We start from the raw sequence: 16848 nt of genomic DNA, 5'->3' as shown, positions 1-16848 counted from the left end.
ATTCCTGCTAGCCAGCTCCCCAACAAGTCCACCAAAGTGTGCTGCCAAGTACTAGGATAACTGCTTACAACTAAAGTCAAGGCAGCCTGGACGAGGCTGTCCTACTTCCTGTGGAGAAATACTTGAGTGGATACAGCATGGCGTACTCTGGCTCTGGCGACACTGCTGGGCACAGGGCTGGGTGTTAGTCATGCAGAGATGCAGAAAGCAGGACTAGTGGGAAAGATGGTCAGAAAAAAAGACGTAACAGAGGCAGGAGGCAGAGTGAGGCATCGGAGCAGAGTGGGGACCTGGGGTGGCACGACCATCGAGAACGTGATGTGAAGGTTATTGTGGTACGGGGAGAGTTGGTTAACAGACCCAACATCTGCACACTGAAAATACACCACATCTCCCATGCTGCCCCTTCCAGTCAGTGCACAGAGCAAGCAGCCAAAGTCCTCTCCTCCACTCCATTCTAGATGCCCCTTGGAGTCTGGGCTTCATTGGGCACTCATCCCAGAAGTGGAGACTTTTCTTTAAAGAGAAAGTAGGGAGGGCCTGGAGAGAAGACGACAGAAATAATTGGAGAAATATGTAAATGAGTTCCAGGAAAACACACCAAGACTGAAACCACAAAGATCTAGAAAAAGCGAATGCCTGGTTACCATTTGCTTCTGTATCCCATTTTCCCTGATCATCTTAATGCATTTCCTCTCAACACTAGTCATTTTATCACATGATATTTTGTGGTCCGGTTTCCCTGTTCTGCCTCCAGTGATTGATAGGGGCCAGCAACCCTTGCCACCCACCTGCCCTCATGAGTGCCTTTCGTGTGGACGACCCTGGAGTGTGGCTCTCCGCCTGTCAGAAGAGGTCATGCAATGAGGGAGAACACGAGTATCCATCTTTGTTAGCAGAGGTTCCATGAACATAACCCACACCACCAAACAATTGGTTTAATTTTATTTCAAAATTGTACAAAATGGCCATAAGCGGCTATAAAAAACTTTGTCTCCAGACACTTGGAAATTCAGAAAGAACAACCAAACAGGTATCATTCACAGTGTAATGGAAAAGCTTTCTCTGAGGCAGAAATTACAACTCTTCCTTCTTCTTCCCTAGTCTCTCGTAGTCTCCCTCCCGGAGGGTTCGAATAAAATTGGTAAATCCCAATTCCTGTAGGGAAGGGGAAGAGAAAGAGAAAAATAGAACTTTAACCCCTGATACAGATGTGCATTCTCTCCCTCACTCCCCTTCCTTGACCCTCCACATGTCTGGACAGAGAGGCAGGCAGAACTGGTGGGGGCAGCTGGTGACGCAAGAAGCGTCTGCTTGCCTACAGAGAAGCCCTGAGAAGCGGGTGAGGAAACTCTTCCGCACCCAGGATGCGACCCTAGCTTTGGGACAGGACTTCTGTGACAACCCCCTTGAGAATCTCTTCCAGCCAGACCCAGATTCTTTCCTTCTCAGCTCTGATGGGCCAGCTGAGTTCTGTGGCTTCTAGAAGTCTCCCCTTGCTGCCCACTGAGTGGCTATTTCCTTGGCCCTCAGCAGAAAGCTCAGGGCAGATTTCTCTCCCAACTCACCGTCCGATCGCTGTCATATTTTTCTACAAACTTCCCATAGTGGTAGTAGTGGAAAGTGGGGTAGCCCTTGATGGCCTCCTGCTGACACAGGTCCTGGTTATTATCTTTGACACAGTCCACAGCAGCACAGGCGATCTACGGGTGAAGAGTGGGAGTGTCAGCACAGGGGTCTCCAGTTGAGAGCTGAGGCCTGGATCCTCCGCACACAGTACTCTGGCCCAAGCCATGTGCTTTCTGTGATTCTTCTCCCCCATAGCAGGAGGAGCTGAAACAAAGCATCCCCAGCCTGGAGCTCCCTTGAGACTGACGATTTCCAAGGCAGATGGGTAAGGTTTGGGGACTCATCTTGGAGTGCGCTCAGACTGCCCTTTAAAATCACGAGTACAGTCAGCCCTCTGTATCTGTAGGTTTTGCATCCACAGAATCAACCGAGAATCAAAAATATTAGAAAAAAAATCCCAGAGAGTTCCAAAAAGCAAAACTTGAATTTGCCACACGCCGAGCACTACATTGAATTCACACAAATGTATGAAGTATGTAGCCTATGTGCCAATACAGGTGATACGCAAACACTACGCCATTTTATATAAGGGACTTGAGCATCTTTAGATCTTGGTATCTATGGGTGGTCCTGGAACCAATACCCACAAGGATACTGAGGGATGACTGCGTAATGACTGTAAAGGAAATTATGACTCGAAAGCAGTTGGAAACACCACAGATTTTGTGATGCTTTCCGGGAGGCACTGTGGAATTCATCCCTGAATATGTTTGTGAGGCAGTGCAGTTACAAGGTTAAGAACAAGAGCTTTGAAGTTTCTCAAGTGCAAATCTTGGCTTGGCTACATATTAAGACTTAAATTATCTAGCCTCTTGGTGCCTCAGTTTCTTCATCTGTAAAATGGGGATAATAATAATACCGAGGTTATCAGGATATTATGCAGACTAAGAGAATTACAATCAGGTGAATCAGCACTGGGCCTGGCACACAGTTAGTGGTCAGTAAGTGTAAGCTGCTGTTACAATTGCTCCTACTGGCCTCAAACACAAGCTCTGTCCCTGCTAAGAGTTCAGCATCTGGTCAGGGAGTCAGTTAAAGAGACAATTCCAAGGCATGATAGGAGGAATTATGGAGATGGTCCCCAGTGCCAAGAGAGCCCGGGGGAATGGAGCAAAGGCACGCTGCGTGGTTTGCCATCTGAGCCAAGGCCTAAAGGAGGAAGCAAAGAAAGTTCCAACCAGGGCACCCATTCCCGAAACTGGAAAAGTTCAGCAATGACCAAAGCAGTTTTGGGTCAGAAAGAGGTTCCCAAATTGGCTGTTGGCCTCTTCTTGATCATCTTACAAATTCCACATGCTGGGCAGTTTTTCCTTATTATTTATTGTTATTTCAAAATAAGAGTGTATAAAACAGACAGCAACCTTTTTCCCTGTTCATGCTCATAAGGCAAGGAAAGAGGGGAGAGGATCGAGTAACGGCGACGCGCGGTCCAAAAGCGTCACGGAGGTGGGGAGGGCCGATTGTGAGAGGCAGCCTTTATCCCAGGCCTGTCGTGTGTGCTAGATGCTAGGGGGACAGGGTGACCTTGACAAAGTTCAGTCATTGAGCCAATGCCATTCTTACTGCAGGAAGATGCGTAACAAGTGTGAACATTTTAGAGCCCAACAAATGCTGTGAAGAAATTAAAGAAGCCTGATTCGATAAGACAATAGCCAGAGGGGCTGCCTTCACCAGGAGGCCTTTCCTAGGAGGTAACATTTGATCTGAGACCGGAGTGATGAGGAGGCAGCCAGCCATGTGAAGAACACCCAGACAGAAGAGCCAGCCCATGCCTGGACCTGAGAGAGGAAGGACAGTGGTTTCTCTGAGGGCCGAAACTCATTAAGGAATTCGGACTGGACTGTTACCACAGCTTGAATTGTTGAATAACCACAGTTCACAGTCTGTGACTGCTGGCTTTCCGCATTTGAACCGAGGCCCTGTTTCCAGGTAGGAGAGCCCAGCAGGCCACCGGCAGTCACGTTTACTGGTCACTTACCTTGTGCCCAGGTGAGCAGCAGGATGTGGTCAGAGTGAAGAGTGAGGTGTGGCCTGCACTCTAGTTGCCAGTGCACCACACCTGCCCGCTCTCACCTGCCTTCACACTGCCCTCCTACCTTTTCAGCTACATGACATTCTCTATAGTAAGACTTCCTGGAGCAGAGTTTGCAAACCCGCTATGCGCAATCCATACTTGGTTCTCAATCCTGTTCTATTGGGCCCATGTAAAATTATTTTTAGATGAGACAACCCTTGGTTGACCTCACAGATTGCAAGGACCTTGTCAGCGTACAATCCTTTATTTATTATTTTTTACGCCTACAGCACCAGGTCTTCCTAGGTGGTCTCCCATCCAAGTACTAACCAGGCCCGACCCTGCTTAACTTCCAAGATCAGGCAGGATCGGGCTTGTTCAGGGTGGCATGACCGTAAACCAGATTTTTATATAAAAGTTTGGCTTGCCAGTTTATCTTTCAAAGCCAATTTGATGATATTTGCTCTGAATTCCCACAGGCAACACCTGGCTGGAGCAGAGAGGCAGCTGTCTCCTTCAGGCAGGCTCAACTTGCCCTCTGCTGGTGTCCATATGGAGTTTGATCCGCCAGGCCAGCAGGCTGGCCCTTGCAGGCTTCTGAGAACCCCAGCTCACCCTCTAAAGTGCTCTCTGAATTATCTAGAAGTGTGAGGCACATGCTCCTCTGGCTGCCCTGTGGGTTCCATTTCTCAGGGCAGGCTAGGAAGGGCCCAGCTCAGGGGAGACCTCGCATACCGGGCAGCCGTCTGCTTTAGCCCTAGTCCAGGGGTCAGTGCTTCTCTGCTATTCTGTAAAAGTGAATGATGAGTGTAGCTCAGGATGCTGCTCTCTGCATCCGCTTTAAATTATGAATTTAATTTATATACATGCCCTGGAGCTGTGGGAAATGTAGTGTGTGATTAAAAAAATCTACTCAATTAAAAATGTGTGCTTCTGAATCACCTAAACTATGCCAGCTGCAAACACAAAGGGCTACTTCTAGCTGTGAAAGCTCCTCCACATTCCGTTTCCATGAGAAGAGACGAGTGCAGCCCTCTCTAAAGGAAGTGGCGTGAACTCTTTGGAAAGAAGGTAGCAAATAAACCTCCTCATCTTTCCCAATTTTACCTGTCTAAATACCTGCCCCTCCCATGCCCACTCAAGATTTGTACTGACTCACCTGCAGCACCTAATGCACACCTCTAATTTCTAGATCTGTTCCATGGTAGTTGGCTCTTGGTGCCCTGCCATGTCCCCGTAGCCTAGCACTTGACTTTGGCATCTGCAACTCTTGGCTGCAGTGAGCTAGAGGTAAGGCCAGTGATGGACAGGGCTCGAGTGTCCCTTGGCTTCCCTGACCTTTGAGTGGACAACTCTGTCCCTGGCGAGGTCTCCAGGGACATCCTAGTTACCCTCGTGGTAAGCTGCTCATTAACACGCTGCTCTGGCTCCTTCTCTGTCTGGTTTTCCTTCCTCCATCCCCTCCTTCAGCAGCTTCTGAGACCACCTCCCAAATAAACCCCTTGCATGCGAGTCCCAGGCCCTCATCAGATTCTGGGAGAATGCTGACAATGCCTATTTATTCAATTCTGATTCTGCCCCTTTCCAGCAGGGTAACTTTGGGCTGGTCATTTAACCTCTCTGAGATTCAATCTCCTCAGGGAAATTGAAGGGGAGAATAACAACACATGTTGATTAGGCTACTTACTGTGAGGATAACATGACATTATGCTTTGAAAGTATTAATGGGAGAGGAACTCTCAGGAAATACTAAATATGTATTGTTCCTTCATTCAGTCAACATTTACAGAGGTCCCAGCAGTCAAAACTTTGGGGGAATTTAAGGATACATAAGGTGCCTGCCCTCAGGGAGCTTTCCCTCCTGATGGGCAGACAGCTTTGTAAACACCAAGACCAGAGTTACAGAAGCCTCTGGGCCAATCACAGAGGAGGGGCTCCTGCTGCCTCAGGGCCTCCTCCTGGGATGACCTTCACACCAGGCCAAGAGGTGCACCGCAGGCCCTGCCCCACCCCTAGGCTGTGGACACTCTAATGTGCAGTGAGGCGAGCTCCAACCTGCCTGCGTCCACCAACCTTCCACCTTGAATCCTTGTCCTCTGTGGCCCCTTCCATAATGCCATCCATTCCAACACTAAGTGTGCAGCCCTTTCTCTACCCAGAATGTCAACTGCAAAAGTCCCCCAGTAAGCTCCTGGGAGGGGCAGAGGCGCCGAGGCGCCCCAGCTAAATTATGAGCTGCCTCATGTGGCTTTATTGATTCAGTAAAATAAATCTCTGCAGGAGCTAATATTGACTTTGGCTATGAAAATGGAAGTGAGCAACCAACTGCATATTGATTGGGGAAGGAACCTCCGGCTAAGAGGTGGCAGCATGGGGTGTCAGGAGACCCCGTCTGGATGCAATGACCCACTGGGATCATCTCTGGGCCTCGTTCCCTCATGAGTGAAATGAGAGAGCTGGATGGGCTGGTGGTCCCTAAATACCAGCCTGCGGCCAGCACGAGAGCCAGCTCTTAGAAATCACAATTCCTGGAACCATCCTCCAGAGTCTGATTTGATAGTTCTAGGATGGTACCCTGCAATGTGGCATCAGTAAGTTTAGTCCCCCAGCTGGAGAGACAGAATGCTTTCTTGCGGTTACTAAGAGTCACCTCCAGGAACCCCAGGCCTGCCAGCTGCCTGGGACAGAGAAGTGACGTGTGTTCTTGAAAAGAAGTAAGGGTGATGATCCCTGGCTTGGAATAAAGGAAGCTGGAACGAGAGACTGAGAGAATGACCCCAGGAAAAGGCCAGCAATATTACTGGCCCAAGTGTAGACAATTAAGCAAAGACGTATCAGTGTCTCAGAAAAAAGAAGGCGTCAGCATGAAAATGGGGCCCTTGTGTGTCAGCAGAGGGGCAGAGGAGAGCTGCCCCTCAGCGCTTACTGTGGGCACAGGTAGCCTGGCTCCATTGAGACTAGTGTCATCCCTTTACAGACCCTTGAGCCATGGAGACCTGAGCAGCTGGGGGGTGGGGGCAGGGAGATGATACACTTCTGCCACTCTCCCATCTGTCCAGAGCACCGAGGGGTGATGGCAGTCTACTCGGAGGGACTGCCAGTCCAGTCCTGGATGCAGAGAGTAAAGGCTTGCCCCACATCTCCCAACGGCCAGACGTGAGGGAGCCCGGCAGGGACTGGAGGAGTGGGCTATGCTGGACCAGAAGTCCCGGGGCAGGAGCAGCCACCCTGTCACATGAACAGGCCCTAGTCGCAGAAGCAGGTTGGATGGTGAGGGAGACAGCAGATGGGAAGCCCCTTCTTGCTATGCCCCTTTCAATGCAGGCCAAGTGGCAGGCAGAGGATAAAAACATTTCTGGTCCTTATACTCCTTCCTGGCGGGGTGAGGGGGGCCTCCAAGGCACAGCCAGCGCAAGCGGGTGATGATGGGACTCGCTGAGTATAGGGTAGGGTCCTGGGGTCTAAATCCCCAGTGTGCCCCCCACTCCACACATGTGCCTGTGCCCCAGCCTGGCTTTCTCTGACTTGCTGTCCTGCACAGCTCTCCCCACCCCATCGCTGCCACTCCCGCAGGGCCAACGCATGGTGATCCCACATCTGCGTCCGGCCTGCCCCGACTGTGCCCGAGGACTCCACCCAGGGAAATAAGGCACCATGGCAGAGGTGCATATGTCTTTGGATTGAGTGTATGTGAGTATGTTTTGGGGCCTGTCAGGGGACAGATTCCTACGACACTGTCCCAGGCTGGGAATGGTCTTCATGTTCATCTAGACTAGCACCCCAACTTTACAGAGACGGGAACTCACGGCCTGAAGGGTTGATATGACTTCTCCCAGGTCACACAGATTAGCAGCAGCCAAGCGGCACCAGCCTGAGTTCTGGGGTTTCCTCCCTGTGACTTGAGCCCTGGAGCCACATGCTGCCCTCACAGGATGGTGGCAAAGCCGGCTGGCTGCTGGAGCTGCCTGGGGGATGTGCCTGGAGGCGCCTGTTTCCCCGCACTCTAATCCAATCTGCAGCTCTAGTTTGTTAATTTTATGCTTCATCAGTTGGCTGCTGCAGGAGCCCTTCACTTCGGTGGGCCGAGGCTCCACAGACATAGCCGGCTTTCCTCTACCTTGACTGCCTATGGTCGACTTTTGTTGGATTTTATTTGTATTTTTAATTATGCAAGTAATGCATGACTATGAATTCTACTGTAAAACGGTTCAAGCTCTAAAAAAAATAAATAGATGACCTCTTTACCACCCACACTGAGCCGTTACAGCCCTCCCTCCTCAATGTATCCCTTTAGGTTGATTTTGAAGCATAAATTCAGCCTATTCTATCCTGCCTTATGAGAAAAGAATGTCCTGGTCCCCAGGAGTTCCCTAGTCTCGGCAGATCCTATTTGGAAAGGGGGCTGAACAAAATGGAGGAAGGTATAGGAATTGGTGACAGGGCAAAGTTGGAGGTGGGACAAGAGATAAAGAGGGGTATCCTTACCTTGCGGTCATCTTTGAAGATGTCAGCAGTAGCAGTAAAGTGTGGAATAACCTTCTTACAGTGTGGGCACCCTGCATAGGAGGAGGAGAAGTTACACATGACGGGGAGGCTGCAGAGCCGGGAGCCCCCCGGAATCTCCACAGAGGATTTTCCGGAAGTTTCTCTCTACCCGACGGACTGTGCAAATTCATCTGACTGCCACGCCCCGCCCCCCACACTCCACTGTCAGGGTCCATGCCTCAACCCTGCCCCTCAAACCACCATCTGTGTATCTGCTATCAGCATGAGGGTTTCGTAGGAGTCCCTGTGCAAACAGTGGGCCCACTCCTGTCTGGGACGTCCCATCCCACATTCTCCCGTCCTATACCCAGACTGAGAGGCTGGGGGTGGGGGAGACAGTCTCCTTCTACAGAGAGCTGCCCTCAGAGCTGGAAAAATCTGATCTAGGTATAGAGGGAGCTTTGGGCTTAGCAAAGGCGGATGTGTGCTCAGGATACTCTGAGCCTGTTACAAAGCCTCTTCTCTTGCCCCAGTGACAATGGCAAATCTCTCCATTTTGTGACTGAGAAAGCGGTACTGGGAAAGGCAGGGGGCCAGGAGCGACCGCCCTGCCCGAGCCCCTTGCTGCTCACACTTTGCTGCTCGCTTTCACACTCTCGACAACCCCCAGACGGGGCAACTAAACCAGGCCCCTGGCTCTCATGCTGTCTTTCTACCTTTTGCTCTACCATCAACCTGAACCTCGGATCCAGGAATGGAAAGCCAAAGTCAGGCTAAGAGGAAGATAAGCTGCCGGGAGACCCCGATGCTTCTCAGGGACTGAGTTCCCGATCCAGGGAAGGGGCTCATCAGAGTGGATAAGGAGCCATGACTCTGGAGGCCCTAGGTGTGACAGTGGTGTGTACGCTATCCTGTCTCTCTTGTTCCGTGTGCCACCCTGAGCTCCTGCAGCTCTGATGACAGTGTCTCAAGCATAGACTGGCACCTGTACGGGGCCACTTTTTCCACCTGTCCCAGCAAACCCAGGGCAGCAACCACTGAGAAGAGGGCCTGGGAAGCCAAGGGCTGCTTTGGCCCAGATGCGCTTTCTTGGCCATTCCCTCAGCATTAGCAGACGAAAAACAAGCCCACCTCCTCTCCACACCATTTCCCAGACACTGAACACAACTGCCAAGAGAACCGACCTGCTTTGAGGAGAAGATTTCCTTGACTGTGGTAATTAAGTCTGATCAAAACACAGGTGGGAGAGCCCAAATGCCCTGTGAGGAGACCTGGCTTTGGCCAGCTTCCTGACAAACAACTGGACCAGGCCTCCTGAGCTCCCTCGGCCTTCAGAGAGCCAAGGCGGGGAACAGGAATGGCTTTGCTCATCCACTTTCTCTTTTTAAAATAAGATAATAATGATTGGCATTTCAAAGAGTTTTGTGAAACCAAATTAAGACTAAGCTACAACTTTAATCTGAAGTTAGCACTTGAGCAGGTTCCTGAGATGGGCAGGACCACCCACGTGGCCTGGCTGGCAGAATGGACAGTGTGGACAGTGATGTGGAGGGGGCTCAAAGGGATTTTCCAACATCTGACCCAGGAGTAGAAAAGAGAGCTAGGTTGGTTATGGGCTATAGTAGAATTAAATGAGACAAAGTGCCTAGCACAGCCTAACCCATGGCAGATACTAATTGATGTTTTTTTAATTACTTCAACGGCAATTACAAGAAAACTTCTAATGTGACTTAACAGAGGGAAGAAGAGCTCAAATTCATGAAAATTTCATACTCCGAAGGAATATAGTTTTCAAAACATTTAAAGAGAACAGTTGCATGTGCTGGTTGACAAGGCTTGTCAACGCATGCCCTATGGCACCTAGAGGTCCTTTCTGGGTGGCATGGATACCCACTACCAGCATCAGGTTACCTTCTTCCCCCAAATCTGGTATCACGACTAATTTTTCCTTTCTAATCTCTTTGCTTACTGCAAGTATAAAGGTAACTATTAGCCTAGTGCAAATTCCTGTTACCATCAATTTAAAGTATCTAGGTCTCAGATTAATGGCCTTCTGTTGCATCTGATTTTCTTATTATCCAAAAGAAAGAGCACAGCAGATGAATAACTGGAGGGGAGGCTGTTTTAGAAAGGGCATGAAGATGTTGCTAAGAGGTGTGTCAGACGGGCCAGAAGAGGCATAATTTTTTAAATTAAAAAAAGGCATCCTCTCTGTGCAGCAGGAAACCAAATAAGCTTCCCGGAGTGAAGAGAGAAAAACAAAGACTGAGGACAGGAAAGAAATTTTCAATTCTAGAGACTCAGCCAAGCTGGCCTAAGAAAGGCAGTCACCACAGCCAGACCATTAAGAGCAAAGGGAGCCTTCAGAGCCGGGAGCCCCCCGGAATCTCCACAGAGGATTTTCCGGAAGTTTCTCTCTACCCGACGGACTGTGCAAATTCATCTGACTGCCACGCCCCGCCCCCCACACTCCACTGTCAGGGTCCATGCCTCAACCCTGCCCCTCAAACCACCATCTGTGTATCTGCTATCAGCATGAGGGTTTCGTAGGAGTCCCTGTGCAAACAGTGGGCCCACTCCTGTCTGGGACGTCCCATCCCACATTCTCCCGTCCTATACCCAGACTGAGAGGCTGGGGGTGGGGGAGACAGTCTCCTTCTACAGAGAGCTGCCCTCAGAGCTGGAAAAATCTGATCTAGGTATAGAGGGAGCTTTGGGCTTAGCAAAGGCGGATGTGTGCAGGATACTCTCTGAGCCTGTTACAAAGCCTCTTCTCTTGCCCCAGTGACAATGGCAAATCTCTCCATTTTGTGACTGAGAACGCCCCTGGCTCTCATGATGTCGTGCTACCTTTTGCTCTACCATCAACCTGAACCTCGGATCCAGGAATGGAAAGCCAAAGTCAGGCTAAGAGGAAGATAAGCTGCCGGGAGACCCCGATGCTTCTCAGGGACTGAGTTCCCGATCCAGGGAAGGGGCTCATCAGAGTGGATAAGGAGCCATGACTCTGGAGGCCCTAGGTGTGACAGTGGTGTGTACGCTATCCTGTCTCTCTTGTTCCGTGTGCCACCCTGAGCTCCCGCAGCTCTGATGACAGTGTCTCAAGCATAGACTGGCACCTGTACGGGGCCACTTTTTCCACCTGTCCCAGCAAACCCAGGGCAGCACCCACTGAGAAGAGGGCCTGGGAAGCCAAGGGCTGCTTTGGCCCAGATGCGCTTTCTTGGCCATTCCCTCAGCATTAGCAGACGAAAAACAAGCCCACCTCCTCTCCACACCATTTCCCAGACACTGAACACAACTGCCAAGAGAACAGACCTGCTTTGAAGAGAGGATTTCCTTGACTGTGGTAATTAATTCTGATCAAAACACAGGTGGGAGAGGCCAAATGCCCTGTGAGGAGACCTGGCTTTGGCCAACTTCCTGACAAACAGCTGGACCAGGCCTCCTGAGCTCCCTCGGCCTTCAGAGAGCCAAGGCGGGGAACAGGAATGGCTTTGCTCATCCACATTCTCTTTTTAAAATAAGATAATAATGATTGGCATTTCAAAGAGTTTTGTGAAACCAAATTAAGACTAAGCTACAACTTTAATCTGAAGTTAGCACTTGAGCAGGTTCCTGAGATGGGCAGGACCACCCACGTGGCCTGGCTGGCAGAATGGACAGTGTGGACAGTGATGTGGAGGGGGCTCAAAGGGATTTTCCAACATCTGACCCAGGAGTAGAAAAGAGAGCTAGGTTGGTTATGGGCTATAGTAGAATTAAATGAGACAAAGTGCCTAGCACAGCCTAACCCATGGCAGATACTAATTGATGTTTTTTTAATTACTTCAACGGCAATTACAAGAAAACTTCTAATGTGACTTAACAGAGGGAAGAAGAGCTCAAATTCATGAAAATTTCATACTCCGAAGGAATATAGTTTTCAAAACATTTAAAGAGAACAGTTGCATGTGCTGGTTGACAAGGCTTGTCAACGCATGCCCTATGGCACCTAGAGGTCCTTTCTGGGTGGCATGGATACCCACTACCAGCATCAGGTTACCTTCTTCCCCCAAATCTGGTATCACGACTAATTTTTCCTTTCTAATTTCTTTGCTTACTGAAAGTATAAAGGTAACTATTAGCCTAGTGCAAATTCCTGTTACCATCAATTTAAAGTATCTAGGTCTCAGATTAATGGCCTTCTGTTGCATCTAATTTTCTTATTATCCAAAAGAAAGAGCACAGCAGATGAATAACTGGAGGGGAGGCTGTTTTAGAAAGGGCATGAAGATGTTGCTAAGAGGTGTGTCAGACGGGCCAGAAGAGGCATAATTTTTTAAATTAAAAAAAGGCATCCTCTCTGTGCAGCAGGAAACCAAATAAGCTTCCCGGAGTGAAGAGAGAAAAACAAAGACTGAGGACAGGAAAGAAATTTTCAATTCTAGAGACTCAGCCAAGCTGGCCTAAGAAAGGCAGTCACCACAGCCAGACCGTTAAGAGCAAAGGAGGGCTTGAAACAAGAGAAGAGGCTGGGGAAGGGGGTGGAGGGAGTGGGGGTGGGAGGAGCTGGGATGTGGGGGTAGGGAGGAGCGATGAGTGGGTAAGAGATGGTGGAAGGGATATGGAAGTCAGCTTTTGCTTTTCACTTTATACCTACCTTTATCAGGTGTTTAACCTTACTTTAGTATTGAGTCTTTATACATAAATAAGTATATACTATATTATATACTATCCTACCTTATATATTATAAATAAGTTTATATTATTTTTATTATTAAATTTTTAAAAAAGATTTGTCTTTAGATATTTCCCCACCCTCCGCCCCCCTTTAATCCACTGATTAATGTATCTTAAGAGTCTGGAGCAGGGTTCAAGGACAGGAAAGCGCAGTAAGGGAGACAGGAGACTCTAGGAGCCAAGCCCTTGGCCAGAAGTGGGGTCTCTCAGTGATGTACCCCGAATAGACCACGTCTGAAGTTATTTCTTGCCAGAGTAGACAGTGAGGCCCAGGAGGCCTGGTAGGAACCGGCCTCCTTCCCGGTTGTCCTGGGCCCAGGACACCACCCCTGGTATGTGAGGGAGGTCAGTAGTACCCCAGCAGGGTAGGGGTCCCCACCCCAGGGTCTGGGGGAAAGAGAGGGGTATTTCCAGGGGAAGGTATTCAGTCCAGGCTTCCTAAAGTCCACCCAGTGGATGGTCAAGAACTCCCACTTTTATGGCCAGGTTCTCAGCTGCTGCCGAGAAAGCTCTCACTCTCTGAATTGCATTTGTGACAAAAAGGGGGAAAGCAAAGCCCAGGCTGCAGGCGGGGCTGCCACTAACTTGCTGCGAGGCCTTGGGCAAGTCACGCATCGCACCTTCATGGGTCTCAGTCCTGCACCCCCCACTCTGCCCAGAAGGAAGATGTTACCTTCTTAAAATCCCGTCTTCTAGGTATACTTTAAGGACAGATGGGGATGGTGAGAAGCTCTATAAGGAACTGAGAGAGCATTAAGTCCTACTCGGAAAAGAAAAGGCAAACAGAGGGATGTATCTGTCGCCTGAGGGTGGGAGTCGGAGGCCGGGGGATGCCAGGGCCAGGAGGTGAACCCTTCAGACAGTGAGAGCTGAGGAGAGTCATTACGGATTACTGACACTTGAAAAGTGGGGGCAGGAGGGGAGCCAACAAGAGGGTTGGCTGCAGCCTAGCAGGTTTATGACCAGACTGAGTTGCTTGGCTTCTCTGTAGAGCACAGCTTTATTATCCCCACACCATTAAGCTGAGCTATAACCTGGGGGAGAGAGAGAAGGGAAACAGAAGAGTGGGAAATTCAAGAGCCTTCCCTTTTAAGTATCTATTAACTTCAAGATGGGACTACACAAAACCCGAGGTCACAAACACTAATGCTAGCAGGCCTGTCACTTCCTTAGCTTAAGCTTTGATTAAAACGGACTGTATCACAGAATCTCGGCAGGTCCCAGCGAACGTGACTATGCTTTACCACAGCCTCAAAACCAGTGGCTTCAAAGTCACTTGGGAAGGCTAATTCCAAGCAGTCAAGTTCCAAGGTCTGAAGGCGAAGTCAGTGTCTGGAGGGGCGGCAGGAAGTGGGCAGGTGGGAGGCAGGCAGCCTGGAAGGTTCCAGAGACATAAAGAGACTGAATAATTATATGGCAGGTCCTCACCACAAACAGAAGCAGAGGGCTTTAGGACAGATGTGTGAAAGGCTCCCCAGAAAGAAGAGAATCTGAGAGCTGCTAGGAAGCCCTGGGTTTTGAAGGACCTCAGTCTGGAAAGTGGTGAGCCATGCTTACAGCAGAGATGAGCCAGAGTTGACCTGTGGCTGCCCAGGTGCCAGCGGGGATCTTCTGGGTTCATTCAGGCCCGCCCCTCTACCCTACCCCTCAGCGAACACCCCAGCTACTTACAAGGGGCATAGAACATGACCAAGGTGTGTTTCTTCTTCTTCAGTGTCTCCCGGAAGTTGTCCCCCACCAGATGCAACACGCTGGTCTGCTGCTCTTCCCAGGTGGGCTCTGGGGGTGGGGGGGCCTCAGGGCTGCAGGAAGCCAGGGGTGGAGGGGAGACAGCCATCAAGAGAGGCTTCTAAGGGCAAAGGCTTCCACCCTCCCCCTGCCGCCGCTGCCACCACCACCACCACCACCACCACCACCACCCAGGGGAGCACGAGAGAAGAAATCACTTTGCATCCTTTCTAAAATTTAATAACTTAAAACCTCAGTTTAAACATAAACACACCTGTGCCATCAGCAAAGATATTCTGATTCCTTCCGAGGAGCCTATTAAGAAGCCATTGCGTGAAGGTGTGGAGGCCTGAGCCACTCTCAGGGCAGGGCAGGCCCTCTGTCATCTCACCATGGTGGGGTAGAACTCCCCTCCCCATCCCTCTGGTCTCTTCTGGGACCCTGAAGGGCGCTCCATTATAGTCTGTTCCTGAGGCTTTGTTCTGGCCAAGGAGTGAGGTGGGTTGCAGTTCAAATTCAGATTCCTTACCAGCTGTGTCACCTTAGGTAAGTTACTAAACTCCTCTGAGCTTCCATTTTCTTTTCTGTTAAATGAGTACAATGATACCTACTTCCTGGGACCTTTATAAAGAGCAGAGACAACCAAGTAATAGTCGCTAAGAGCCTATATGCTCTAATAAATGACAAGCGTTCAATAAGTGTTTGTAATTTTTCATCCTCTTTCGGTCCACTGGTTCCCTCCAGTCTGCCTCACAAAATTATAGATCTCCAGGGTCTTTTAAAAGCCTTTGTTGCCCTTATCCCTCTCCCTACAACAGCACTTCTCTCTTCCTTCTCTGAGAAGTGTCTCTGGGGAGTCATCTGTACCTGGTGCTGACACATCCTCCTCCTGCATTCCCCTTTGCCACTGCACCATCTGGCTTTTGACCAGCCACACTGAGCCAGCCCATGACCACTCTCACCTTTCCCAAGCCCTCTCTGCCGAGCACCCACAGAGTGCCACCTCCCTACCTTCCTGACAGCCCTCTCCTTTCCCAGCTCTATCTCTGAGCCCCTGAAATTCTCGAAAGATCTCATCCACCCGAATGGCTTCCATAATCTCTGGGGCTGAGGATGACTTGTGTCCTGACCCCTATTACCAGGTGTTTTCCATGTATTTCTACCCGGTGGTTCCGCTGTCATCCCAATCCCCAAAAGAATATAATACTTTCACTACTCCCCCACACCTCCGAAATCAGTGCCCCACCTCCCCAACTTCTTCATTTTGGTTAATGGCACTTCTGCTTTGGTGACCAAGACCAACCCCTCCCAGCCTTCCTGTCTTCTTCCTTTTTCTTCGTCCTCCAGGCCCTGTCACAAACCTTGGCTCTGTGGTTGACACTGACCACCTGACCTTTCTGTTCTGCCCCATTTCTGAATCCCGCCCCTCCAGGCTGGCCTGCTGGCAGGCATGTCTCAGTTACCTGCAGCATGGCCACTGGTGTGCAAGCCTGGAAACACCACTGGCCTCATCCAACACCCTCTGCTCACCCTCCTCCTGGGTGACAAGACTCAACTCTCTGTCTCAGAGCTGTCTCCTGTTCATGCTGTGTCTGAAGGATTCCTTCCAAGCTCCTCAAAGAACTATCTGTCCCTGGTCAAGGCCCTTAACCACTCAGAAACGAAGCTTCTTTTCAAGGAAATAGAAATAAAAACTCTGGCCTCAGTAGGATCTGAGGATGGAATGGGGCAACAGATATAAAAGCATTTTGCGAAGGCTGGGAAGGTATTCGCATTCATGAGGTGATACTGTCAGTTAGTTACAGCTCCATACGATGGCGGGTATCAAAAATAAAAACAGCCTCCTTTCTGTATTTCCAAACCAAGTACCATGCTAAACACAATAGTTTAATTCTCTAGACAAGTCTATGGGAAAAGTATTGTCTCCATTTTGCAGATGGGAAACTGGGGCTTAGCAAGGTCACGTAACTAGCTGGCGGTCCCGATCTGAGCTCAGTCTCTTGGACCACAAAGTCCACGTTCTCGCCCTCATTGCTTTTCAGGCGCTCAGCAGGGTGATGCGTACAGAAGGGACAGGCCTCTGGAGTAGGGATTAGCAGTGATCAATGCTCTTGATTCCCTCAGTTCTCTACCTACAAGTACAAGTACCAAGGATCTTGCCTGAAACCCCTGCCCAGTTTGATCTCTCCCAACAAACCAGCCCTGGCACCAGAGCGAAGCTGGAGGTAGGTGTGAAGAGCAACCTGCTTCTGCACCAGTAGGGCAGGGGA

General features: G+C 50.0%; 1 protein-coding gene and 1 pseudogene across 1 annotated transcript in view; both read right to left on the bottom strand.

The window, feature by feature from the left end:
• Window positions 1-928: 928 nt before the first annotated feature.
• PDIA5 (protein disulfide isomerase family A member 5) overlaps window positions 929-16848 on the bottom strand; it is an 86017-nt gene continuing 70097 nt past the window's right edge. Inside the window, exons 14-17 of the mRNA XM_006905571.1 lie at window positions 14522-14652; window positions 8129-8199; window positions 1569-1703; window positions 929-1158 (exon numbers count right to left, since the gene is read on the bottom strand). Coding sequence (XP_006905633.1) covers window positions 1078-1158; window positions 1569-1703; window positions 8129-8199; window positions 14522-14652 — 418 coding nt within the window. The 3' untranslated portion in view covers window positions 929-1077. The remainder of the gene's footprint in view (window positions 1159-1568; window positions 1704-8128; window positions 8200-14521; window positions 14653-16848) is intronic.
• Window positions 3925-4043, bottom strand: LOC112486150 (annotated as a pseudogene).

This window comes from Pteropus alecto, unplaced genomic scaffold (assembly GCF_000325575.1).
Source record: "Pteropus alecto unplaced genomic scaffold, ASM32557v1 scaffold251, whole genome shotgun sequence".
In the NCBI taxonomy this organism is placed as follows: domain Eukaryota; kingdom Metazoa; phylum Chordata; class Mammalia; order Chiroptera; family Pteropodidae; genus Pteropus; species Pteropus alecto.
The sequence above is the reverse complement of the archived record's forward strand: the minus strand, read 5'-3'. Positions and strand labels throughout refer to the sequence as shown.